The sequence below is a fragment of the Equus caballus genome, chromosome 5, assembly GCF_041296265.1.
Source record: "Equus caballus isolate H_3958 breed thoroughbred chromosome 5, TB-T2T, whole genome shotgun sequence".
In the NCBI taxonomy this organism is placed as follows: domain Eukaryota; kingdom Metazoa; phylum Chordata; class Mammalia; order Perissodactyla; family Equidae; genus Equus; species Equus caballus.
In genome coordinates this window covers 73,437,232-73,464,192 of record NC_091688.1, presented here as the reverse complement: position 1 = coordinate 73,464,192, position 26,961 = coordinate 73,437,232, and the positions used below count along the sequence as shown (strand labels likewise).

At 36.0% G+C, this 26,961-nt stretch overlaps 1 protein-coding gene across 2 annotated transcripts in view; it reads right to left on the bottom strand.

Annotated features, from left to right (window-relative positions):
* DPYD (dihydropyrimidine dehydrogenase) overlaps positions 1-26,961 on the bottom strand; it is a 768,719-nt gene that overhangs the window by 428,975 nt on the left and 312,783 nt on the right. For both annotated transcript variants that reach the window (XM_023641574.2, XM_023641571.2), the window contains exons 9-10: positions 16,898-17,005; positions 14,775-14,944 (exon numbers count right to left, since the gene is read on the bottom strand). In XM_023641574.2, the coding sequence (XP_023497342.2) occupies positions 14,775-14,944; positions 16,898-17,005 (278 nt within the window). The remainder of the gene's footprint in view (positions 1-14,774; positions 14,945-16,897; positions 17,006-26,961) is intronic.

Below are 26,961 nucleotides of genomic sequence, written 5' to 3'. Positions count from 1 at the left end.
TATAGTAGCCTAGACTCCTTACGCTTTTATTTCTGTAGGTTAAGTTCTCTTTTTAATCATGCCACTTATGAAAATAAATATTTCAGATTATTACCAGGCTGCCCATAGCTAAGCTGGAAAAAAGTCAATAAAGTAGGTGAGCCCATATGTGCAAGTACATGATCAGAATGACAGACAGGAGGAAAGAAGACTAGAGAAACTCTGTGGAACTAAGAAATAAATTTAACATTTATTCTTAATTTTATAAAAATACAAATGAAAATTTTAAGAAGGAGAAACAAGAAAGTTCCTGTTTAACAATTCCCAGTTCTTCCATATCTCTTACGTAATCCATTCTGCCATAAAATGGGACAACCCAGTTTTGTTTGTTTTCATGCCCATAACGGGATGCCTATCAAGACAGAGTGTTAATATTTATTTATTTATTTTTCCACTTACTGTTTTTGGGGGAATCTAAGGCTTTGTCAATGTAATCCTAACTAGTGTGATGACTAGTCTTTCTAAAAAAATGTAAAAATGTCCTACTGAAAAGGTTGAGGGGGTGCCAAGTCTTGTTCTTTGCCTCCTCTGGGGAAGATAGGGAACTGTTAGTAGGACCCCTGACAAGTGAGGTTGAGAAGGTTGTGTATGTGAGGGTTCAAACGGGGAATTATCCGGGCTATCTCAAGACGGAAAAGCTGATACATAAAGTAATTTGCTCAGTCTTAAAACCAAGCCATGCACCTATCTCTGAGCATTCTATCCATAACCAGTGCTTCCAAACTTTGGCGTGCTCGGGAATCACCTGAAGGCCTTGTTAAAGCAGACTGCATGGGCCCACCACTAGATTTCTAATTCTGTAGGACTGGGTGAGGCCCGAGGATCTGCATTTCTAACAAATTCCTAGGTGATGCCCTGCGGCTGGTCCAGAAGTGACATTTTGTGAACCACTGTCTTATTGGGCTATAGCTGACTGGCTCTGAAATTAGTTGGTCTATACCACGCATTCTCAAGGAAAGTAATATCACTCACAAGGGAGTGAAAACTGATTTCTCTGGGAAGGAAAAATTCTTACCTATCTAAATGGTTTATGACACACACCCCCCAAAAGAACCACAGTATATAAACAGATTTAGAGTATATCTATAGTATTAAAATTACAACGGGAGGGTAATAATTTGGGGGAAAAGTCTAAAAAGATTCCCTTGTTAGTTCTGTCCAGTCAATTCCAACTCCTAGTGACCCTGTCTGTGTATAGCAGAGTGGAGCCCTGCCCATCTTTCTGCACCATCCTCTCGTCTTCGGTGCTATATCAGACAGCGCTCTGCTGCTATCCATAGGGTTTTCATAGCAAAATTTTTGTAAGTGGGTGGGAAGGTCATTCTTCCTAGTCTGTCTTAGTCTGGAAGTTCTGCTGAAACGTGTCCATATCATGGGTGACCCTGCTGGTATTTGAAATACTGGTGGCATAGCTTTCAGCATCACATGCAGCACCAAAGTATGACAACCAACAGATGGGTGGTGTGGTTCCCTAACTGGGAAATGAATCTGGGCTGGGGCAGTGAGAGCACTGAATGTTAACCACCAGATCATGAGGGCTGCAGCAAAGACTCCCCAGAGAGATGAAAATAAAAAAAAATCATTGAGAAACACTGGTCATTACTAGAAACTGGTGTGAAGCTATTCAGTCTATATTTTATTCAGGATATTCTTTGAATATTGACCTTAATGGCTTAAAAATTGGACCACATAAACTATTATTACACAGTACTTTCCTTTTCATTATAAGATTAAGAGATTACCAATATCAAAAATAATAGATGTGTGGGATAGTGTGGGTGGTAAAAAACAGAACAGTAGATCTAAAACTGCTCACTATTTAGACAGAGAAACTAGAGGTGAGTGGAATTGAATCAGGTTTGAAATCTGCTTCTACTGCATATTGGGCATAGTCACTATCTCTTTGGCCTTCAGGTTCCTCATATGTAAAATGGGGATAACAATACCTAATTATTTGGTACTTGGTATTATTTAAGGCAATTCAGGAATGTAAAGAACCTAAAGCAGAATTTAACATGTAGAAGGTGCAAATAAATACTATTTATATGTAGTTGCAATTCTCTGAACTAACTTTCCCCCCAAGCATTCTTCAAACTCTTCACTATTACTTAGCAATAGGACTATGATTCCAATGGAAATGTGGCCCAAAAGCAAAGGTAAAAAAAGGAAAGGCCAAAGATGAACCTTAGACTCCTCCTTAATTTTCTACAAATAAAAATGTATAATTTTTGGAAGGCAAACTATTCCTTGAGTAATTCGAATTACAAAATAAATATGGCTCCAGGAAGTAAGATATGCTTTCTGTATCACTTTGTCACATTTGCGTAAGGTAGCACCTTATAACTCATCAATATAACCCAGCTTATTGTGTTTCAAAAATGTCAAGTGATGCTAAATTTTAATGATTACGCCAAACTTGCTTGAATGACGATGCCAAATGTTTATGGTTTGAATAAATCAACACATGAAGCATGTTTCTAATACTACTCTGTGGGGACTTGGAAATGGCCACCCCAAGATATGTCTCTTTGGCATGATGATTATTTGAGGCTACTTTGCAGACAGGAAAGCAACTGAAAAGCAGAATTTACTTACTCTTTGTAAGAGACATTTACATTGTAAAGGAACTCTCTATCTGTAAAGGTGCCTCCCTCTCTGTACCAGGAAGAAGAAAGGGGATGACCTTCTCTCTAGAAACTCTTAATCAATGCCAAAGGCAAGGACTTAAATCTGCATTTTGTTTACTGTACTTGTGTGGTAATCTCCCATGATCGACTCCCCCTCCACCCCCAACATCCTCTTCTGTCTTTAGATATTTAAGTGGTGGTTTCGGCCATTTTGGCGAGTTGCTCGGCTTGCCTGAGCCTCTCCCGTCTATACATTGACAAATAGAAATGGCAAGCAATGGGATGTGTTGGAGTACATGAGGAAGCCATCTGGTGTAAGCCTAATTTGGCCTGACTTTGCTATTTTTTTCCAAAAGGGCCTGACTGTGGCCATTGAGCACACATTGTATATCTGCTTTAGATATTCCCTATGGCAAGAACAAAGGCCCTTGAGATAAAGGTGACTTCCCTCCCCCTCCCAACATTTGCATTTCTTTAAGGATTAAGCATCTTTCCTTAGGCTAGGAACTGATTGCTGTGCTCACCTGTGACTGCCCAGTTTGAGACAATAGACTTGCCTCCTGCTATGCCCACCAAGATAGCAGACCCACTATCTGCTGTGTCCATCAAGCGCTGTGCCCACAGGGCAATCTTGTGACTATTGTGGGAGGGACATTTCAATCATATGTGAAATATCCTGTTTGGGGGTATATAACCACTCTGTGCACCCCACTTCTTCGGTGCCCTTTCTTCCTTCGGGAACAGAGGCCCCGGGCCATGGTCCTCATAAAGCTTTGTTTAATTTTCTCTTGCTATTCTGTCTCATGTGAATTTAATTTGTTCTCCAGCCAGACGAACCCACAAAAGGTAGAGGAAAAGTCTTCCTCCCCTACAACTCTTTTCTGTGGAGGGGAGGAATAAAATGCTGAACTATGCTGCACATATTGGGGGTATGTCTCAGACTGATTTAGTTTCTGTGGTGTCCCATTTTACTTTTCCTGTCTATTAACACTTAATATCTATTATTATATGTAGATACTCTCATATACTTTTTGGCAAATTTGGCATTGAATTTAGAAACAAAAATTGGACACTACAAACCCACAAAAATTTTTAGGAATTTAAAATAAAGATTACCAATGATTTAATGTCTGAACATGCTTTAGTAGTTTTCTTATACGGTTTTGACTTTTGAGGACCTAAAAACTATATACAATTACGAATATGAAGAAACTGTATTTTAATACATCTTCAGCTCACATCATAATTTTCCAAAGGCACCATGGTTGATAACTTGTATTCAAATATTTAGTATTCATGCCAACTATCCAAAACTGCACTGAAGTTTGGGGCTATGAACACTGGCCCCCACATAGATTATTCTGAAATTCTGCTTTTGAAACTTGAGATGTTCTTTAGACTCTAAAATGTGTAAGATTATGGGGCTGGCCCCGTGGCCGAGTGGTTAAGTTCGCGCGCTCTGCTGCAGGCGGCCCAGTGTTTCGTTGGTTCGAATCCTGGGCGCGGACATGGCACTGCTCATCAGACCACGCTGAGGCAGCGTCCCACATGCCACAACTAGAAGAACCGACAACGAAGAATACACAACTATGTACCGGGGGGCTTTGGGGAGAAAAAGGAAAAAATAAAATCTTTAAAATGTGTAAGATTATACTATTAAGCAACAGACATAAACCATTTCTTGCTATTTTCCTAATAAGTAGCTAGGTTTCCCAGTTTACATAAAAGAGGGAAAAACTTTTAAAGGAAAGATAGGGAGATATCACTTGAACATACGTATTTATTTGGAACGTATTGATATTACATTGGGAAAAGAAGAACCGAGGTGTTAAGATTTATCTTAGTCAACAGGGAAGTACTAGGAAAATGAGAATTCAAGGTAAGTGAAGTCATATATCAAGTAAAATATCCTTTGAACTATTTGTGGACAAGAGAGGAACTTACTTTTACTATTTAAGAAATCTAACAAGACAATAATAATAATATTATTTATATAGCAGGTATTCTTTTAAATGCTTAACATATAACCATTTTAATTTTGACACAGAAGATATGTTATGACACCTATATATTAGCTATTTTTTTAAAAAGTATTTAGTTTCAAAACAACTTTCTCCCTGTGTGGCTCAAAAGGCCAACAACACACTGGACATCATCATGATTTACAGATCTAGCACCCGACCTCAGGAGCTCTGATGCTTTCTGGCCTCATAACCAACTTTATGTGGGACAACCAACTAGTAGTATGTGGAGTTAATGGCCACTAAACACTCATCTCAAAGCAAGTAACAATGGGCATGGAGAAGACAAGCTACCTGACCAGATCATCCAATGGTGTAAGGTCGAAATCAAAAGGCAAATGGTGTCCCTCCTCCAGTTGTCAGTTACAGTGTCATGAGAAAATGATGGACCAGATTGACCAGTGGTCTAGCCTCATGCAGTCAGTCTTAATATTTTATTGTTCAAATTAATCAGCCTTCTGTGCTAAGTAGTTCACAGATGTCAGTGTTAGTGCCTTTAATACCTAATGTTTGTTAGCGAGCATTAATAATCAGCAACTCAGTGAGTTTGGTATATGAACACTTCTGTTGATGGCACACATATTTATTTATTTGTTTGATGGTGCCTGTTCTCATGAGGGGCAACTGGTATACATCAAGAAAACAAACTTCTTATCCTTATCTTCACCAATAATTACTGAAGGAAATAAAGGACAAAGCATCTCTAAGGCTCCATTTTTGAGGTTCAATAAATCGAATTGTTAACTTTCTTTTCACACATTATGAGGAAAGTGAAAAAAACATTCTTCTTAGCTTTGATTTTTACTTTCATATTCAGGAAAGATATGTGGTTGATGCGGAGTGAAATAAAAATAGAGTGCTCTAGTATGCAATAATGATCATCATTTTAATGATTAACTTTATGTAATGTGATGATTTGGTCTGATTAATATTACAGGCATCATACTGTGGAAATTACGAAACAACTTAATTTACTATAATTAAAAGCATGATGTCAACTCATTTTAGATTGCATATAGGCAAAGTAAGCATATGTTATAAACTATAATGAGCAGAACTCAAAACCAGCATACATTAAATTCTAATGTGCCAAAGTTTGAGAAACACCATTCTTTGTAAAGATTATCTTCTAATAGATAGACAATTACCAAGTTACCAATTCTATATGAACATGAGGACTTCGAAAATGGTATTTCAAGTCAAAATTGTTTGGTAGTCTGCTTTGGCTAGTGATAATCCTGGTAAATATTATCTTCTATTTCCATCAGTGCTAAATTATTGAAGGTACCAGATGTATCATAACTATACAAGAGTCCCATGCACTGATAGATTTCCCAAACACTTATTAAGTACTTACCATGTACAAAAAATGGTGCTGAGTGCTATAGTTAACAAAATAATCCCTGCTCTCAAAAATCTCATAGAGGCAGACAAAACAGTGATTACGTTGAGTATGACAGTATATACAAACAGTGTACTCTAATGGCAGGCAAGAGGGCATTGTACACAGCACTAGTGAAGGTCAAGAAAGGGCAGCCTGGAAAAGATACTCTATAAACTATTCTTGAAGGATGAGTAGGAATTAGTTACTGAAAAGTCCTGGTATGAAACAGATAATCTCCTTTTGGTGAGGGAAGATGAAGGAAGGTAAAGGATTTCATCTCCAGAAAGAAAGAAGGAAAGTGACCTGGTTAAATCTCCATGTAAACACACTACTGGGAAACAAACTACCAATCAGCATTTGCAAGTGGGAAAGCCCTTATCTGTGGAATGCTTTTGGCAAGATGTACCTGTTAATCTAGGATTGCTGTGGTGAACCATCCTGGAAACTAAGGATTTATGGGGCGTGGCTCTCTGGAAAGACTCATATAAATTACGTAACTATCTGAGTATAAACTAGGGACCTTTCATAGTTAAAACAGCTTCCTTTTGTGTAAGTGATGGAGCTACTTATGTATTTAGAGACTCCACATTAGTTTGGTTTAAAGCACATCCTGATGCAGCAAGATGAGACCTAGAGAACTGTGTGGGTCCTGCACCTTGCACCTCTCCTTGTTTATCTGACACTTCATTTTTACTTGTATACTTGAAATTATTAATAAAGCTTGATGGAGACTATATCTCTAATTCATGTTTGATTTCACAATCCAGTATTCTGGCTAGTTTAGTTACCAAGGAGATGAAGGAGACTAAAGAAAGAGGCAGTAAATCCTGCCCATCCACACTTGATCTCATCTTCCTTAATCTACTAAACAGTTCTTAATATATTTTGTAATTCTTGATTTAAACAGACTCACAGACAGCGGTGGAACGCAGAACAATTTTGATAAGCTTACTACTCCCTGGAATATACAAGCTAATTCTGCAATTATTCTTTTCTTGGGCAAAAAATTTTGTTAAAACCACCTGTTGAAGTTCCTTGTTTTAGCATTTGGTATGGTATTACAGGCAGGCTTCTTTTAGCTGTAAGCTTTTAAAAGTGAAAACATGTCTCCATGTGAGAGTTGTACTATATGTTAGACAAACATATTTGCCCCTTAACTATTCTACTGTGTCATTATTGAGCTGCAAAAACCAGAAATGAGTGCCTGGGATAATTCAGAGGCTTAAAATGCTTTTGCACAGGTATCATAAAATACATCTTTTCTAACAAGAAGAGAGTATTTATAAACACTACTCATTTATGATTGATGGCATTTTCCTAAATCTGACTAGCTCTTATAACTCTTCATCTTAGATTTTGCTACAGTCAAGCATTCCTGGCTGCTGTTGGAGTATCTCACAAAATTACCCTCTGTCTAACTTTGGAGCTGTTGCAGTACCTTCTTCCATATGGAAATGTCTCTTTATATAAATTCTGTACAAATCAGAATCTTCTCTCTTTTTCTGCAAACTGCTAATCTCGGATTTTACAACTTTTTATTAGTTTTTACTTTTTATTATATTGCTTGGTTATATTTCCTTTTTTAAAAAATTCTCAGCTATCTTTTAAGAGACTGAAGACTAGAAATAACTGTTTTCACTCTACTTTTAACGCTAGGCTGATACTGTGTTATGATAAAATGACACTTTTTAAAACTTAAATTAAAAATAAAATATTACTTATTTAAAGGCTATCAGAAGCAATTTTGAGGTATATGTATGTATATATTACAAATTACATATTTTAATATTTCATATTCACTTAAGGTTTTTAATGCCAATAAAATATTGACTTATTTAACGTGCCTCACCGGTCTGCTGCCTTGGATCCAGCACTGTTCTCGACTTTTTCAGATTGGTATTTTTCAGATACCAAGTTGAATGAGCCAATCCACTTGAAAGAGCTTGCATTTTAATTTGTAGGATGACTATAAAGTAATACTATTCTATGTGATAAGTGCTATAATATAGGAAGGATAAGGAGGTACAAGATCTCACAGGAGGGAGAGGTTAATTGGGAGAACTAAGGAAGCCTTTAAAGAGAAAATGACATTTGGAGCAGACCTTGAAGGATGAAAAATATCACTTTTAAAAAGAATGACAATTCTTTCTTTCTATATTAACTCATGTATGTTTTTCATTTATTTTTATCTTTTGAAGCATATGTATGACCAACATGTATATTTAATAAATTATGCAAACAAACTGCTTTTTAATATTTTTGATTTATAAGACAAGAAAGGCCAACCTTGGAAAGCTGAGATGAATACGACTAATGAGAGAGGGGCTTCTAAACCTTTAAACAAAAGTTAATAGAGTAATGACACCTAAAGTTAATGAAGTAATAATGACATATTGTTATTTAATAAGGCTTGAGAGTCACTTGATATCAGTTTAAAATGTTCACTACTAGTGAATCTGTGTGTACGTACATAGTCTTCAGCTCTACAGATATTCTTAGTCAGCATATTGCAGCCACACCCACCCCTGGAATTTTTTTAAATAATTAAGTTTTTAAAATACATAATCTTGAATGGCAACAGGCTTTTGTTAGCTCCTGCCCTATTTACAGTCCCTTTTTTTTCTCACTGTCTGAATTACCACATGTGGTGTAGAATTCTGACAACTACACCTGTCAGCCTCTTTGATATCCACGTCTTGAAGGTAGCAGATTTTACGTTACCAACTGACTGGGGATACGTTAATTGCAACTTGTTTCAAGTATAATATTCATAGATATTGGCAAAGTTTTCAGTGTAGAGTTTCTGTCATTTCATGAGAAGACAGAACCTTTCCGTCTAGATTCAATATCATTCACATATTTTTCTCTAAATGTTCAAAACGCCGAATTTGGGGAAGAGAAGAAACTTTAAGAAGCATATAGTTACAACACTAATTTTGCAGATGGTCATACTCAGACTAGAACCAAATCCTCCAACTTTTAGTTAATTCCTTCTTAACTGTTCCATTCTCCCTTCTCACATTTCATTGAATCTTCACACTTTTTAAAAATGCAGGGGCCAGCCCGGTGGCACAGCAGTTAAGTTCACACATCCCCCTTCGGCAGCCTGGGGTTTGCCGGTTGAGATCCAGGGTGCAGACCTATGCACTGCTTGTCAAGCCACGCTGTGGCAGGCATCCCACATATAAAGTAGAGGAAGATGGGCATGGATGTTAGCTAAGGGCCAATCTTCCTCAGCAAAAAAGAGGATTGGTAGCAGATGTCAGCTCATGGCTAATCTTCCTCAAAAAAAACCACACAAAAAACAAAAAAGAAAAAGAAGTAAAAAAAAAAATGTAAACACATACAGATCCTTGGAATGTCATTCCCATGTTACCATAAAACATTAAAGGTATACTTAATATCTTAGTACCAGGGGAGTCCCTAACTACCATTAATTAACGTTGTATGCCTGGGGGCACTTGCGAGTGTGCGTTTGTTTGCAGGTAGCTTCATATGGCCAATCATGCTAACAGGTCTCTGATTACTTTCTGTGCAGAACACCATCCCAAATGATGTGCAGGTGCCAAACGTTCAAGGGCTGCTATAAACATCACCTGTATTAAGTCAAATTAAATTTGTCAACTTACAGAGGTTATTTTCTCAAAATAGTCCCAGGTTCATATTTCTTGTAATTAAATAAAAACCAGAAAACATCAGTTACTTGTAGGAAAATGTATGTTTACCCAGCAAGATGTAGATGATGAAAGTATCGATGAATGTAGCTTTAAGATGATCATTTTATATTAAAAATGTCTGAGGGGAGGCCTACAGATCATGCCACATGGATGATCTATTATGAGGTATGCTGTGTGGTACCAGAAGGAGTCAACCAAAAGGCTTTCACATAGAGACGTATTATTTCAGAATTTCAGTAATAGAAAAAGAAGTTTTGACTAACAGACCAAGAAATCTGGTATTGCCTTTTTATTATTAAAAATAATAAAGTAGCATTAATTAATAAAATAGCTGACCCCCTGAATAGCTTAAATACATGGAAACAGGCTTATCAAAGGTAAATCAGTTACCACTTTGGCAAATTAATAGGGGGAAACCAAGGGTATTAGAAAATAGTATAGAGAGCCTGTTTCAAATATCACAGAATTAAAGACCTATCACAATTTGCTGTTATTGGGAAATCAAACATGTGAACAATAGATTCTTGAAATATTCTTTGTATGTGGGATTGTGCTATTAAAATAATTTCGTACCATATTCTTTTCAGTAATAATCAATAAGAACTACAAAGCCCTTCCCCAACCTTACCCTTTAAACTTATCAACTCCAGCAGGTCTGTTGAGTGCTGACCTGCACGCCTCCTTCTAGGGATTCCCAACTGCCTAAAGCATTCTTGCAGTTCTATCTGATCTGTCAACAGCTTTTAATACCAGCATTTTGGGGGATTCTGTTATCCTGTGAAATTTAATCTCACCTATTTAAGCTTGCAGAAAGTACTGGAGGGAATTATTAACAGATTTTCCCTCATCTTCTTATGGGATAGTGCTGAGTGATTGGCTGGTTTCCCTAAGGACCCACGGCTGAGAAGCGCTAGCTTGTCAGTAGCATCCTATTTAGCATGTGTGTGAGGCCACCAGGGAGACTGAAAGACATTTGAAATCAGAATTACATCGATATGCTGATGATGCCTCCGTACTTCGTTTCATCAAACCTATATCCTGTAGCATTAATGCTTTCTTAACTAAGATGGAAAGTGCCCCAAAACAGCACACTGCTTATGGCTCTAATTAGACAGCTGGAAACCACATTGATGATACATTAAAGCAGCGAATCAGCAGCCTCAGCATCACCAGGGAACTTGTAAAAAATGCAAATTCTCAGGCCCACCCCAGACTTCCTAAATCAGAAACTCTGGGACTAGGGCCCAGCAAGCTGTGTTCAACAAGCCCTCCAGGTGATTCTGACACATACTAAAGTTTGAGAAATGGCATGTGGTTGTCACTGCTGAATCTATTGGGTGGTGCCTCCTAGATGTGTGGATTAAAACATTTCTGGCTCCAATCATATGGTTCTTTGTTACTAACTATGTAATAACGTACATAGTCGCAAACAATTTCATGTTAAATGTAACTAGTCTTTGTAATAATCCATATTTGTCACTAAAGGATGAGAGAACTTTCTATTGTTATGTATTTCCCTCCCTCAAAAACTCTCTGAGAATCAGACTGCAGCTTTGGATATATACATGCTGGCATGCCTAACAGTGAGGCCTTTCACCAACAAACAAATCATGTTATACCCAAATGGCATCCAAGAATCCAAGCCCATTAAACAATACACATTTTTGAGAAAACCTCTAAATGCTCCTATTTCTCAAACTTCATTGAATTTTAAGAAACCAGGTATAGCTGCAGTTTGTATGTACCGGGGCAGCATAGAAAGCATAGGAGAAATACAAAGAAATTGAGTACGATGTGAAGTTCTTCATGTTGGATAAAAATTTGTTCTAGGACATATTATTTCAAAACCCATATCTTGAAGTAGATACATGACATTGGACCTCCTCCTGACTTTCCAGTTTCCTAAATGGTAGCACTGCCATGTTATGGGTCCTCTTCTGATGTAAACAAAACCAGTAATGGTTATAGAGGATTAACACTGGAACCTCTACAAATGCTAGCAGTCTCCAATCCTAAAAAAGTATAAAAATTGGCCAGTTTTATGAAATATATGCGTACTCTGTTAATGTATTAGATATTATTCCTTCTCTCAGGCTGAGGAATTTGCCTAAGATGAACAAATGAACCTTCAAAGGCCTACCACTGTAACACTGACCTAACTTGGAATGTATTCGCCCTGTAAAGGCTAGAAGCTCTGGATGCTGATTCCCTCCAGGAAACATGCATTCCACAATTATTTGTTGAACAGTTTACATGTGCTATCCATGTGGTAAGCTAGGGAAGAAAAAAGTGGCCAAGAGAGGTGACCATGGCCCCTGCTCTCGTGGGGCTCGAAGTCAAGTAGTTTTAAGACTACAGAAGAATTTGGTTTCTTGTAAGCTCATAATAAAGAAACATCCAAACATCTGTTCTTCTGGTTTTATTAAGCCCCAGATCCGCTAAAGTTCTACTAAGCTCTATTGCAGGCACGTGACATGTTGTCCCACAGGCCCATTGCCTCCCCTCAATACTTTGGTAACCACGGTTCAGCCCAATAAGCTCTGGCCTTCTGACTGAGCTATGCCTGGACTTGGATCCTTTCCATCCCATAATCCAGTCACATTGAATAGTCTCCTCTTTCCATTAGTTGCTGACTAGCCTCCTTGTTCTGAGCCAACCCTCCTTTAGCCAATTCTCAACAGAGCAATCCTTCTAAAATTTAACTCAGATCTTGGTGCTTCTCTGATCAAAACAGTACAATGGTTTTGTTTTTCACTCAATAAAAATTAAAGGCCTTATGAATGCCTAAAAGACCGCACCTGGTCAGCCACATGCTGCTTTCTCTTACTCTGTTCCAGCCACAGTGACTTTTTCTTCTCTTCCCAGTCCAAGAGGCTTCCTCAGTCAAGGGTGAATGTATTTGCCTTGATCTAGGACTTTTTCTTTTTTAGGAAGATTACCCCTGAGCTAATATCAGCTTCCAATCCTCTTCTCTTTTTTTGCTCAGGAAGACTGGCCTTGAGCTAACATCCATGCCTATCTTCCTCTACTTTATATGTGGGACACCTACCACAGCAAAGCTTGACAAGCAGTGCGTAGGTCCATACGTGGGATCCAAATCAGCAAACCCCAAACCGCCAAAGCAGAATGTGTGAACTTAACCACTGTGCCACCAGGCCAGCCCCTGCAATGTTTTCTCCCAGATGTCTACATTCCCTCAATGTCTTCATCTCCAGAGAGGCCTTCCTGGGCAACCTTGTTTAAAATGATAAATCCTTCCTTCTTTTCTACCATATCTTGTCCCCATACACACTCTTTTACTCCTATATTCCTATATTACTCCTATATCAATTAACTTTTAATCCCACATTAATTACCTTTCTTTACAGCACTAACCCTCTTTCAATATACTATCTATGTGACAATTGTTTGGTTATTGAGTGTCTTCTCTCACTAGGTATAAGCTCCACAAAGGCAAAAATTTCTGATTGTTTCACCGCTGTATTCAAATTGTCTAGAACAATGTCTGATACACAATGGATACTCAATAAATGTAGGGTGACTAAACAAACAAACAAACAAACGTCTACCTCTACCCTCTCAAGTAATTATCTGGTCTCATTTTGTGTGTGTTCTACATAAGGTAGAAGAAGCAGCCACCACTCATTTCTAGTTACCCCTGCCAACGGAAGACGACTATAACGTAAACTGCAAAGTAAACTGACGTTGCTCTTCAGGGTCATCTTCCCTTCCAACTCTCAAGGTGCAGGTTTATGTAATTAAAACTTCTGTGACATTGCAATCAGAAGAACAATATTTAAAATATTTAGTTCAATGCACATTTCTCAAGTACTTATTTGCTGAGGTCCCTATGTATCCACGGGGATACAAAGATAATTAAATTAGCTCCTGTCTTCTTTTATCTTAGGCAAGTCATTTAACTTCAGCATGCCTGTTTTATTTTTATTTGTAACATGATGAGATTGCACTAACTGATGCCAAAAATCACACTCCAGAATAAACTCTTATGATTATAAAACCACCTCCACCTTGGATTTTGGAAAAAAGTCTGAAAGGGTAGATTGGATGGAGGAAAGCCCAGAGAATAAAGCTGACATGTGAAACCCAGCCATGAATCAGTGGTGACTGTGATATTTTAGTGAGATTAATCTGTAATGTGGTTAATCTACATGTGACAAATTACCTATTGACTATAGTTATAATCCTTGCCTGGTATAGAGACTTCAAATATGTTCAGGCATTCTGAAGCAAATCAAATTCATAATACTGATTCGGATAAAATGAGTAATTTATCTTTCTATAAATACATTTGGTTTTTGTTCTCAGAACTAATACCCTCTTTAAGGCATTATCTTTCTCCAACAGAATTAAAATTTGAGAAGTCTGTGGTACGTGTACCCAGCTGATGTCTCACCCAAGATTAGTCACCAGTCACCTGTAAGAATGAAATGATTTTTAAATCTGTCATTTTTAGTAAGTTAACTAAGTATTAATTCCAAATAATGCTTACATTAGAGCTCTTTTTTAAAAATAAATGGCAATCTGTTGTTTTACTGGCTTCATAGCAGGATGAATTGACTGTAAGTGTGACCAAGGTAGTGCAATGCAGCTTATAAACTTGGTTTAAGGAAAATTCTGAATATCTCTAATTACTACTTTCTCCTAATGTCCATTCATTTTGTGAAGAGTACCTACTGTTCAGGATATGAAGACTTAGCACATTCCACTGTTACTAGTTACATAGAATACTTTTCAAAGATATTAACACTGAGAATAAGAAGCACTTGTGTATTGACAAGACAAATTTCTCATTTCATCCAAATCAGTATTATAAAATAATTTCCTTTTACTTTGAACATCTAAATGAGGAAAAAAACAACTATGGAAAGTCTAGAAATTTGCAAATTTGCATTGCACAATTTCAAGAACATTCTAATGATTTAAACCAGAAGACTGCACATTAACAGTTTCATCTCCTAAAATCTGTTGCATTACAACTCCGTATTTTCTGACGGTTCCATTTTACCTCCTCAGGGACAGCTCTTATATTAACAAAGCCTTTTCTGAAGACGATGAACACGCGGCGGGCTCCACAACGTAAAGCGGATGTTGCACAGTCGAAAGCAGTGTCTCCAGCCCCGAGTACAATCACGGCTCCCCGTATCGATGGCAATGGAGAGTGACAGGCGCACATTCCTGAATGATGAAAGGAAAACCCCATTTTCAAGTAGAGAAACCATTTCTGCATGACAGCTCAAAAGATACTTGTACTCAAAGCAGTGTAAAATTGCATCTTGCAGTTTTCGAGGATGGAGTGTCACTATCAAATTATTCTGCTTCATTGAAAGACAGTTTTATTCCCATTTAAAAAATATGCTCATATATGTAATTTCATAGTCAGTACGTTTAACTTTTTTCCTTCTAGAAGGATAGCTACAACACATTTTGAAGAGTTTAGGTCATAACAAACTGGAATCAATCAATTAAAATTCTCTTCGCCAACATGGTGATATGTATTTTTAAATTGGTGTCATTAAATTTCTGTTTGTTGGAACAAAAAAAGTGACCCTTATGATCTGGGTTCATAATACACAGCATTTCATGAAAATACATTACTTACATATTATCTTATAAGATTTCCAACATATAAGCCTCTATACATTATATTTAGTAAACTATGAAAATTAACATGCTCAGTAAGTTCTCTTTATACAACTGAAGAAGTTCTGAAAACTATTTTTTTGAAGTAGTTAAAATAAAACTTTCTCTCTTTTACCACTTTTCTCTGGTTTTCTTTGTAAATTAGAATAAAAGAAATATGGCTTTCTAAGTGTTCATTTCTCAAGAGCATCTATATGAAGATTTGATGTGCAGATGAAGATTCCTTTAAAAGGTAAAATCCAGGTATTCTCTATGTGTTAAGTGGTAGTGCATGATCAGATTAAATAAAACTGTTGATAAGATAAATTAGGAAACAGCCCCATGAATAGCATAGACCTATAATCTCAACAAGTGTAATCATCTTGCTTGGAAGAGTTTGTATTTGGGATTACACAATCAGTCCTCTGTAACTCTCAAATACTTGCTGTTTGTACTATGATCTTCCCTAGAAAGGGGTGCAGGCACACAAGCACCCCATTCCCCTAAAAGGAGGAAGATGGAGACGGTACACATCTTTAGCTGTAAACTTCTGCAGATTGATCTAACAGAGAAGTTTCTTATCTTTTTTAATTTTAGGGAAAAATGTAAGTTCTTCTCTTTTCCACATGTAATTAGATGTTGGAATAGTTGAAGTTCAGACTACTTTAAAAAATATGCTTAAAGGAGTTAGACTATCTGGTTTTAAAGAATATATTGTAACTCCTTTATCACTAAGACAATGACTCTGGTCCAGCCAAAGCATAAAACAGCTTTAGCTTCAGGTTAATTCTCCCTGCAGTGTATGAAGTGATGTGACACAGAGACTACGTACTAGGGTATCTATCAAAGAATCTTTCTGCCTGTGTGGACACGAATCATGTAAGATAAGTGATAATTTGTCATATTTTAAAACAAAAAATAAAAAAAATAATTCCCAAACTGAAGTTCCTGCTATTTCTTTTAAGAACATCTTCCAGTGTTTGTTAAGAATGCTCTAATGGAAGCAATTTTTCATGATGCAGTTTAGACTTGCATATAATACAATTAAAAAAGCTTAGGGGCCAGCCCTGTGGCCTACTGGTTAATTTCGGCACACTCCGTTTTGGCGGCCAGGGTTTGGATTCCAGGCGCAGACCTACACCAAGTATTGGCAGCCATGCTGTGGTCGCGAACCACATACAAAACAGAGGAAGACTGGTACAGATGTTAGCTCAGAGAGAACCTTCCTCAAGCTAAAAGAGGAAGATTGGCAACAGATGTTAGCGCAGGGAGACTATTCCTCAGGAAAAAAAAAAAATCCTTATGATGATGTTTGATTGGAAGAACGAACAAATAGATGATTCTGGAAAACTCTTACATCGTGCTTTTTTTTTTTTTAACTTTATATTGGTGTTATAAAAGGATAAATTTGAGATCTGAACAATATCCTACTGAGCCTGGATTTAACAGAAATTCATAGTACATACAACAACATAGTCAATGTTAAGAATAGAAGACAATATGTTATACCTGGTTTACTGCCTTTGGCTACAAGTGGCAAAAAGTCCTTGGATGTGTAAAACCCCTGGTCCTGCGTCAGGCCTTGGAAGATTTGGTCTTTTTTGGGTTCTGGTAAACCTAAGTAATAAAAGTTTATAAAATATCATTAGTAGAAGAAGGGACTTTTCCTACTAGATATTCAAAAATAAAAGCTGCAATCATTAAAATAATGTGGCTTTTAGAGAAAAAAAGATCAATAAGGAAATCAACATAAAAGAATGCACAAAACAAAACAGAACTCCAAGTATACCTTTAATATATAACTAAGCACACATTATAAATCACAAATTCATGCACACATATCCATATACAGAAACATGGATACACACACATACGTATAGTGTTAAGGGGAAAATCAGTTCATGTCATAAACAATAAGTTTCTGGTGTACTAAAGTGCTAAATATAAAAAGGTCACCACCAAAACTAAAAGAAATATAGATACATATTCTTGAATCTAGTTCTTGAATATGGAAGATCATTCTAAGAAAAAAAAATAGATGAAAAAACTTCAAAGGAAAAGAAATATAGTTTACCACAAAAATTCAACTACTTCTACATTTCAAAAACATTATAAACAAATTAAATGGCAAATGGTTAACCAGGAAAATATTTTAACAAATAAAATGTCTTTACTATCTAAAGAAGTTTCTCAGTTTCAAGAAGGAACATACTAGCTTTTTAAGAGACACAGAAACAACAGATAACAAAATTGAGATAAGAAAAAATATAAACAGCCATAAGCAACAAAAATCTTAAGTCCATTATTAATTTAAGAACTGCAAATTAAAACAATGAGACACGACTTCCTTTCTATTACAAAGAATTTAAGAGAATTAGACTATGTGGCAAGGGTAGAGACGGGACTTGTCATGGTCTATTGGTAGAAATTCACATTGGTGCTCAATTTTTAGAAAATAGTTTTGAATCTATACTAAGGAAACACTAAGACATGCAAATAAAGGTTTAATGTCCAAAAATGGTTAATGCAAACAAAAAGAGAGAGAGGGAAAAAGGGTGGAGGAAGACCAAAATGCCAACAGAATGAATAAATGACTTTTACTTTAAAAAAGGAAAAAGACAGACCAAAATACAGGAATTAGAATGAACATTTGGAAAATATGGTATTAGATTGTAATCAAAATATAATGTTAAAAGAACTAGTAGGATACAAAACTCTGTGTATAATATGATTCAAATTTTGTAAAAAAAAGAATATATAAACTATATAATCTAAACTGTGATCATTTCTGGTAGTGGGATTATGGATATTCTATTTTTTCACTATTTCCTGATTTTCCAAATTTTCTACCACATGTATGTACCAACTATACAATTAGGAAATAACTGCCAAAATTTTGAAAAGAAAATGAATAGCAGACTAAAACATTTTTCAAAGTATAAACAAAGCAAATCTGATAGCAACCACCTCATCCTAGCAAAGTGGAGAGTTAATTTCTCTCAATTCCATAGACATAAGGGGAAATTTATGGTTTAATTTTATTTACTGTCCAAAACTCAGTCTACCAATGAGTCATTCTAGAGAGGGGTAGTTTATTTTATAGTTAAATGAAGAGCAATGAGTAGCTGCTGATGGACACACAGCATAATAAGCATGGATCAAGGATGACTTTGTCATATAAGATAAGGTAGGTGCCACATCTGATCTGAAAGCTGAGGGTGCTTATAGATTGAGAGTGTCACCAGCAATAATCCACTGCTGTCCCTTCAAATTAATTCAAACATTTTTCTTCCCTGTCCAGCATTCCCTCCCCACCCAAAGATTTGCCCTTTCCTCATAGATTATTTTAAGCCTATTTGTTATTAAAATTATTTTAATTACCTAGGAAAGTTAGGTAAGTCATTTGAGCTGCCTTTGCTTTGGTTTTTTTTTTAAACGAGGTGGGGATAAGATTGTTTCTTCATTTTCTGACATAGAGGAATACTCCTTAGGTATATTTATAACACGGAAACTATTACATAAATGTGTGGTTATTTAAGTAATTCTTTTAGGAAGCCTGGGATAGAGAGTGATTACAGTTACATAAATGTAGCTGAATATGTACTTGAAGATGCTGGTAACAAAACAATTTTTCTTGAAAGTTATTAAAAGATGCCTGTAGTTTAAGCTACACTTGATCCGTCAAACTAACATATACATATGCTACACATCAAGATGTAAATACGGACCTGTCTCCCCTCTCATACCGCTATACCATAGAGATAGCATACGTTCTACAGCATTTCATTTTCCTGTTAAAAAAATCAAAAACAACAAGAAAAACAACCTGAAGTGCTATGCCATTTCAAGGTGGTATGATAAGCAAAAACCTTTAAGGCAGATCAAAAACAAAGCACAGAGAATGTCAGTGGCAGATAACAGTTTCACAGTTACTGGCAATAAGGTCTAAAATCCTTGCTTTACTAACTCCTAATCTGAGCTTTTTCACTACTTGCCATGGTTAAGGCAGAGAGGGAGCTTCACATCTGTGATTATTTTCTACAGACTTACTACCAAAATAACTTATCTAAAGAAATGCAAGGCACTCTTATTAAACATACCACCCAAGCCACAGAGATGACTTTTCCTCTTCTGCAGGATTGTTTTATAAGAAAAAAGCTTTGGTAAAATTTAAATTTCATTTTTTCACTTGGATCAAGGCACTGACAAGGACAACTGACAGTCCTGTACTTTCACCCCACTCTGCATTTATCACTATAATGAATTTAACATTTACTGGGTCAGATTTTCCCCTTAAATGTTTAAGAGGGCACATCGGTTAGATGTTCTGACCTATGGATATTGGCTTACCGAGGGGAAAAATGAGCCAGTAACTGGACAGGATCATTATGATTGGATTATCCCTACAGCCTCTTTAGCCACACCCAGGTCACAGGCTTTTAGAGTCTCAAGGTCCAAGGAGCCCTTCTCCCCCCGGGTGACAGGTCATCGTTAGGCCATAGATCAGTGCATCTGAAGCTCTCCTCACGACTCTTGGGTAGTCTGGCCCAGTTGGCAGATGTACCCTAGCCTCTGCTAACCATGATGCTGTGGTGTGATTAGCAACAGGGTCTTTGTCATCAGACAGAATTGTGTGGTGTGAGTTCTTTTTCTCCGACTTACCAGCTCTGTGATTTTGTGTAAGTTCCTGGGATGGTCAGTTTTATATGTACTTGGCTAGCCTATGGTGTCAAATTATCCCATCAAACACTAATCTAGGTATTGCTGTGAAGGAATTCTGTAGATGTGGTTAATATCTACAATCAGTTGCTTTAATTAAGTAAAGGAGAGTACCTTGATAATGTGGGTAGGCCTCACCCAATCAGTTGAAAAGCCTTAGGAACAAAACTGAGGTTTCCCTAAGAAAGAAGAAATTCTGCCTGGCCCACAGATTTCAGTTTCGCTAGCTCCCACAATAACACAAGCCAATTCCTTGAAATAAATTATATATATTTTATATATGTATATTTTTTACATATGTATATTTATACACATATTTTATATGTGTATATATATATATATATATATATATATATATATACACACAAAATACATGTGTTTTTCTGTAGAACCCTGAAACAGTTCCTTAATCTCTCTGATCTACTACTGCATACCTAATAGGAATAATAATTGCACTTCTTTCATAGATGCGAGATTTAAAGGAATATGTGTGGGTATATATATAAATGCATATATGTATGTATATGAAGCATTTAGACCTGGCACACAGTGAATGCTCAATAAACATCAGCTATTAATATTAAGATAGGTTTATTTATTCTCTAGTTTATCAATTCTTTCAAATTTCACACCTCATGGCAAGGAAAGAATAGAGCTTAAATCAAAGTAAAGTATTAAACCTTAGCAAATTTAAACAAAGTGCTACAAAGAAAGAAAAATGAAGCAACTGAAGTGAAATATGAAAGATAATGAAACTTGCAAATACCCATCTATCAAAGGAAGATTTCCCTGAGAGTAGGTGGCACATTAATAAATAAGGTATGTGTCTATACCAGGACGATTTCAAAATGACACTGAAACGACTTTTTAATTCACCTTTCAGTGGGAAGAAGGAGGTTTATGAATAAAGAGGAATTGGCCAAGATTTGACAAACAAAACAGCTCAGCTTAGGAGATGTATAGTGTTCTTTGTCTTTCAAGAAGACCAGATAGTTTCTTTGTTCCCTTAGGATAGTTACTGCAGTTTTTGGTGTTTTCAGCATGTATTTATACAAAGGAACACTTCCTTAAAAACCTACTGAAAAAGATAATTTTCAAGTTCTCTGAAAATAAGTAAAAATCTGCTTATATTACAGAAATCTAATTTAACATGTGTCAATTACTTATAATCAGTGTTCTAATTACTCATTTAATTCTCAAAACAACTCTATGAGACAACTAATATTATTTCTTAGATATGAGGAAACTGAAGCACAGAGACTTTGCTGATAGTCACAAACAAGTAAGGAGCTGTGCCAATTTCTAACGTGGACAGTCTGCCACCTACGCTGTAACTTCAAAATGCTGCCTTTTTCACGTATAAAATTATAACTAAGCCCTGTTACAATGTGATGCTACACAAGTGATATCTAAATTAATCATTCAATGTATATGTATTAAGTTTCACCATGAGACTATTGACACACTTACAGCACAGAATGTGTCTGTGGCCAGGTTTCAATCTAGAGGTACGGAAAGACTGGCTGCTTCTCCAGGCTGCATCTTTGTTTTGTGATTATTTTCCCTAGTACAATTCTTTTCTGAAATGTTTTCCTTCTTAAGTGTATTCCCCTTGGGTATCTGCTGGTTATTTTTCAATATTTGATATTCTTTGAAATATGTATCTCTGCTTTGTTTTCCAAAGCACCTCCTTCTGGAACAACTACAGCATAGATAACAGCAGTGTATACTGTAAATTCTTTGTGCTCATACTAAGTTCTGCACAACTTCAGTTAACATTAAGATATTAAATATTCTGTCTCATGTTATCATCTAGTAAGTAAGAGAGGAGAAATGAGCCCTTAAGGCTGACTCTTCATAGCTAGGGTAGGACGTGTTTAAGAATTCCTCAGATTTTATAATGTCTGCCTGTGTTATTTCACCGGGTCACTTATTCGGTGTTAATTGAATTGAGCAAGCATGTGTGTGATGCCTCTCCTTCTTGAAGGCACGCACTTGAGTAACAGGTAAGCTGGAAAGATGGTGATCAGATAGATGTGTCATTGGAGACAGCCTCACAAATCCCATAGGAGTGAAGACAGCACAGAACACTGAGAAACTGCCTCAAGTTCCCAGCAAAAGACTGTGGCTTACAGTAATGGGCAATGCTCTGGTATACTGAACTCTCTCTGCAGGTACATCAATTTTGTTATTTCACACAAGAGCTTTTTCAATAAGAAGATTTTAGGAGACAAATAAAATCCCACTGATTATGTAACTACTCTCAAGTTTACCGGCTGAAAATAGCAAAATGTACTGATGGCAAATATCCTAAGTTTTTCACTTTTCCAAGGACTTTTGTGTCTGAGATCTCACTTTCTTCTCAAAGAAAGAAGCGTGTTGTATGATCTCAGTCCTCATTTCCTAAGCCTGGTTTGGGGAATGGTGCTGCATGAGGAGAAACATTAAAATGTGCAGATTAAACATGGATTCATTAAACAAACTGTCACTGAGGGACACCAAGCTATCTACCACAGCTATCCACCCGTGTCTTTGTGAAAGAAATGTCCCTGTATAAACATTGGTTTTCTTTATTCTTGTTTACTGAATCTTTTTAAAATATCTTAATGCCAACTGACTTAATTCTTTCATTTTTTATAAATATAGTATGTTGCATAAGAGTAAAACCTCTGAAGTCAGACTTTCTGCATTAAAATTCTACTTCCAGGACTTACTAGCTATTAGGACCTTGAGCAAGAAAATTTTTCTTTCTGGGCAGCAGCAGCTCATCAGAGGATTGTTAGAAGAAGAAAATGAAAACAATATGTAAAGCTCTTAGCATAGACATGAAATAAATGTTTCCTTTTATTTGCATTCTCTCCCTACAAACCTTTGCTTGATTTAATAAAATGATACATTTGGATAGACATAAATTGATGGGCAGACAGGTATTAGAATCCATGAAACTTACATCTTTGGCTAGAATGAAAGGCTGTGGCCAGACAAGGGTATTCTAATCTCATTCACTCTACACACTACAGTGAACTCAAACCACATATGCTGCAAGACCAGGAAAGCAGCAAGATTAAGACCCTCTAATGTTTAATGCATCATTAAAATTGGGGCAGTTAGGGGCTGGCCCCGTGGCCGAGTGGTTAAGTTCCCGCGCTCCACTGCAGGCGGCCCAGTGTTTCGTTTGTTCGAATCCTGGGCGCGGACATGGCACTGCTCATCAGACCACGCTGAGGCAGCGTCCCACATGCCACAACTAGAAGGACCCACAACGAAGAATATACAACTATGTACCGGGGGACTTTGGGGAGAAAAAGGAGAAAAATAAAAAAATCTTTAAAAAAAAAAAAAATTGGGGCAGTTAGACTAACACTGTACCTCAGAGAGCAGAAACCTAGGAGCCTGGAGAACTGAGTTCTAGTCTCATCATTTCCCCTTTCTAGGTGTCCTCGGGTAAAATTACTGAATACTATGGCTCTCAAATTCCTTGATTTTAGAATGAAGATAACCCTGCCTGATGTATAGGGCTGTTCTAAATTAGGTAAAAAAGTGCATATAAAAGCACTCTGATAAATCTAAAACAATATTCAAATGTAACTCATTATTACTGTGTTGGGTAAAATATAAAAACTATGGAAAATAAAGACATTTGATAAAGAGATTCACAGTGAACAGTTCCAAAAACAGAAGATACTGCAATCAATCATAAGAAGCCATTTAAATAGCTGTACATAAGATATGTAATTGTAGCAAAAAAATCATAAATAAATATTTCTATGTATATATGTGTTTATATACTTATCAGAAAAGGTAAACTATTCCTATATCAAGCCCAAACAGTTGAGATTCAATATGGAAGTAAAACATTCCTTTCATGGATCTAAGCATTCCACAATGGATTACAAAGTTTTTCATCTGTCACTTAAAGATCACTTATATGACCCAAAGGATTTACATCTTACTTCCAAGGGACAACCGTGCCATATGGGTTATCATTCTAGGATCTATATATTGATTAGAAAGAGAACAGATCAATGATGCCCTGTTGTGATTCTCTTCTCAATAAAACTCTCCATCTTTCCCCGGATGCCTCCCTGTAAATACATTTAGTTCCTAGTGTTAAGACTGAATTCAGAAAGAATGGAGCGATTCAATACAACACATATGCAATCAGATCACCATGCATCAAAATAGTATTCATTTCATTGATTTTTCAAATCCCCATTAAACATCTGTTTTGTATAACTGCTGTCTAGTTTCTCTCTCAATGTGATCACTTGCATTAGTTGTGTGTATCACACAATCAGTTAGAGCCTAAAAAGATGAAGACTTTTAAAAAATGTTCCGAATGGAGTCACCATCTCAAACCACATCTTTTCCCATTACACAAGGCATTTTTCTATAAGAAACAATAATGAAGTCCAGAACCAAGAGTAATACTGAGTACTCATACAATTTTGAAAATCTGATAGATGCCGAACTAAGATCTTCTTTTGTATTTAATTTATAAAACAGTAAAAAGTTTTAAAAGAATTGAGGAAGAGAATAAAGCAAAGCTGATAATTTCTGCAAAGTTTAGTTGCAAATGGATTTCAGTTTGCTTTTATGACTTCACGTAGAAAATATGCACAAGTTCCATCATATCAATGGGATCAGTTCATATAACTTAATATTAGAACTTAATACCAGGCTCCATTTAGATTATGTATGAATGAGAAATAATATAAACAAATTAAAAAAGCAATGTATTCACAAGTGCAACACATACGAAATAAACTCAATCTAAGCAGTTAAAAATCTTCTGGAGAATTTTTTAATCTGTAATAAAATATCTAGCAATTTCATGTAACAAAAAGAGAATATGGTTCACTATGCATTTTTGGTCTCATAATTTTTATTCCCTTTATACATCTGGAAAAAAATAGATTTTATTTTAACTAATAAAATAGTGCCCAAAAATTCAAAGATGGACAAATATTCTTGAGTGTATTTTACTTTCCTGAAAAATAATTTCTATATTCAGGACCCATCTTATCTATTGTTCTTTCTATATAAAGGGACATATGAAATAACCAAAACAAAAAAATGTTGGACAGAAAAAGATGAAGTATTTTTCTTTATACTTTTGCAATATTCCAATTTTCTTATAATTAGCAGAAGTTATTTTAATAATTAAAATTTAATTTTAATATAAACATAAGGATCTCATTAAAACCCCTCTTCTAGAAAAGATATATTCATGTAATTTCCTATTTCTGTCACAAAATTCTACCTATTTCTTTGATTTTTGGTATTATTTATTAAACTGTGCTTTATCTCTTGGGCCTTTTCTCTTTTCTTTATATCCCTCCCATCTCTTTTCTCTTTTCCTCATTCTCATTTGGCTTCTGCTATAAAACAAATTCCTTAAATTTTAATCCTCACATCATGGAGTAAGGGTAAGTAAAAAAACTCAAACAATATGCCCCAGGCAAAGTCTTTTTTCTTAATGATTGGAATTCTTAGATGGTGATAGGAAATTACTATTTAGGATATGTAAGTATACTATATTCCAAAGTAAAGAAATCATTAATAATAAAATACTAAAAAGGAACAGTTATATTACAAAATAAATCTACCAGGCTTACAAAGAAAACAAATTTGCAACAGCCACCTGCTGTGGAGATGAGGCAGTAATCTCAACAGCAGGAAATAAAAGGGAAGAGAGGAGAAAAATACAAAAGCACAGACATTAAAAAAGTAATTAAAACACTTATCTCCATCGACATACATAACGAAAAAAACCCTCAGCCAACCACCTAAAAACATACTCTATTGAACTGCACAGCAGGATACAGCATTAAAGCTGCCACCATAAACACACATTCTGTAGAAGGGAGAAGACCCCTTTAAAAATGTCATCTTTAAAGTATTACTAATGTGTTAATCACCAGTAAATGTACCATACATTCATTGTATTGTATTAGTTACTTTCTCAAACGTATTTTTAAAAATTGTACTTCTACATTTTTTTATTCAAATAAATTCTTAAATACAGGCACGGGTAACCTCTTTGTTTGTAATTGTTCTGGTGAATTTTACAACCATATTGTGAGGCTAACGTATTCTGTATATCAAAAACTTTATGTAATAATTTTTAACATAACATGCATTTAGATAATGCAGTTAAACTGTTTCCATTAAAGCCAAACTAATCTTTGCTCTGGTACTGGAATAAAATGAGGTAAAACACGACGCAAGAGTTAGGGTCATGGACTAAAAGTGCAGCGAAAGCTAAGAATCATTTTGAATTACCCAAGTTGCTCTGGCCATCAGAGCTCTGCAAAATGAAACAACGCCAGCCTGAGGAAGCAAGAGGCAGGCTTTAAAAGAAAGACCACGCACCAAATGTGCTTGGTGACTCTCTCGACTGCGGGATCTTGTTTTCTGCATCTATGTGGTTCTCCCCCAGCACGTGTGCGAAACAATGGAGAGTGGCTTCGTTCATAATCAGAAGACCTCTAATGGACTCCTGACTCTGCTACTCACTAGCTATGAGCTACAAGTTCATGCCCGAGTCATTAAACTTTAAACCTCAGCTTCTTCATTTTTAAAATGAGAAGAGTTAAAAAAATGTATTTCCTAACAGAATTTTTATGTGGATGAGGAAGCACAATATAACTCTATATACTTGAAACAAGTTAATTTTACAGGTAAAAAACGCAATTCACAATGATAGATATTGGGATACTACCACATAATTCTGTCATCTTGCAATGATATTCACAACTCAGTGTCATGTCACTTTAATTATGCATTTTTCTCTTATACACAAATGATACATTTCTGTGCAAATGTATTTATCTTACTCTAAATCACTATTG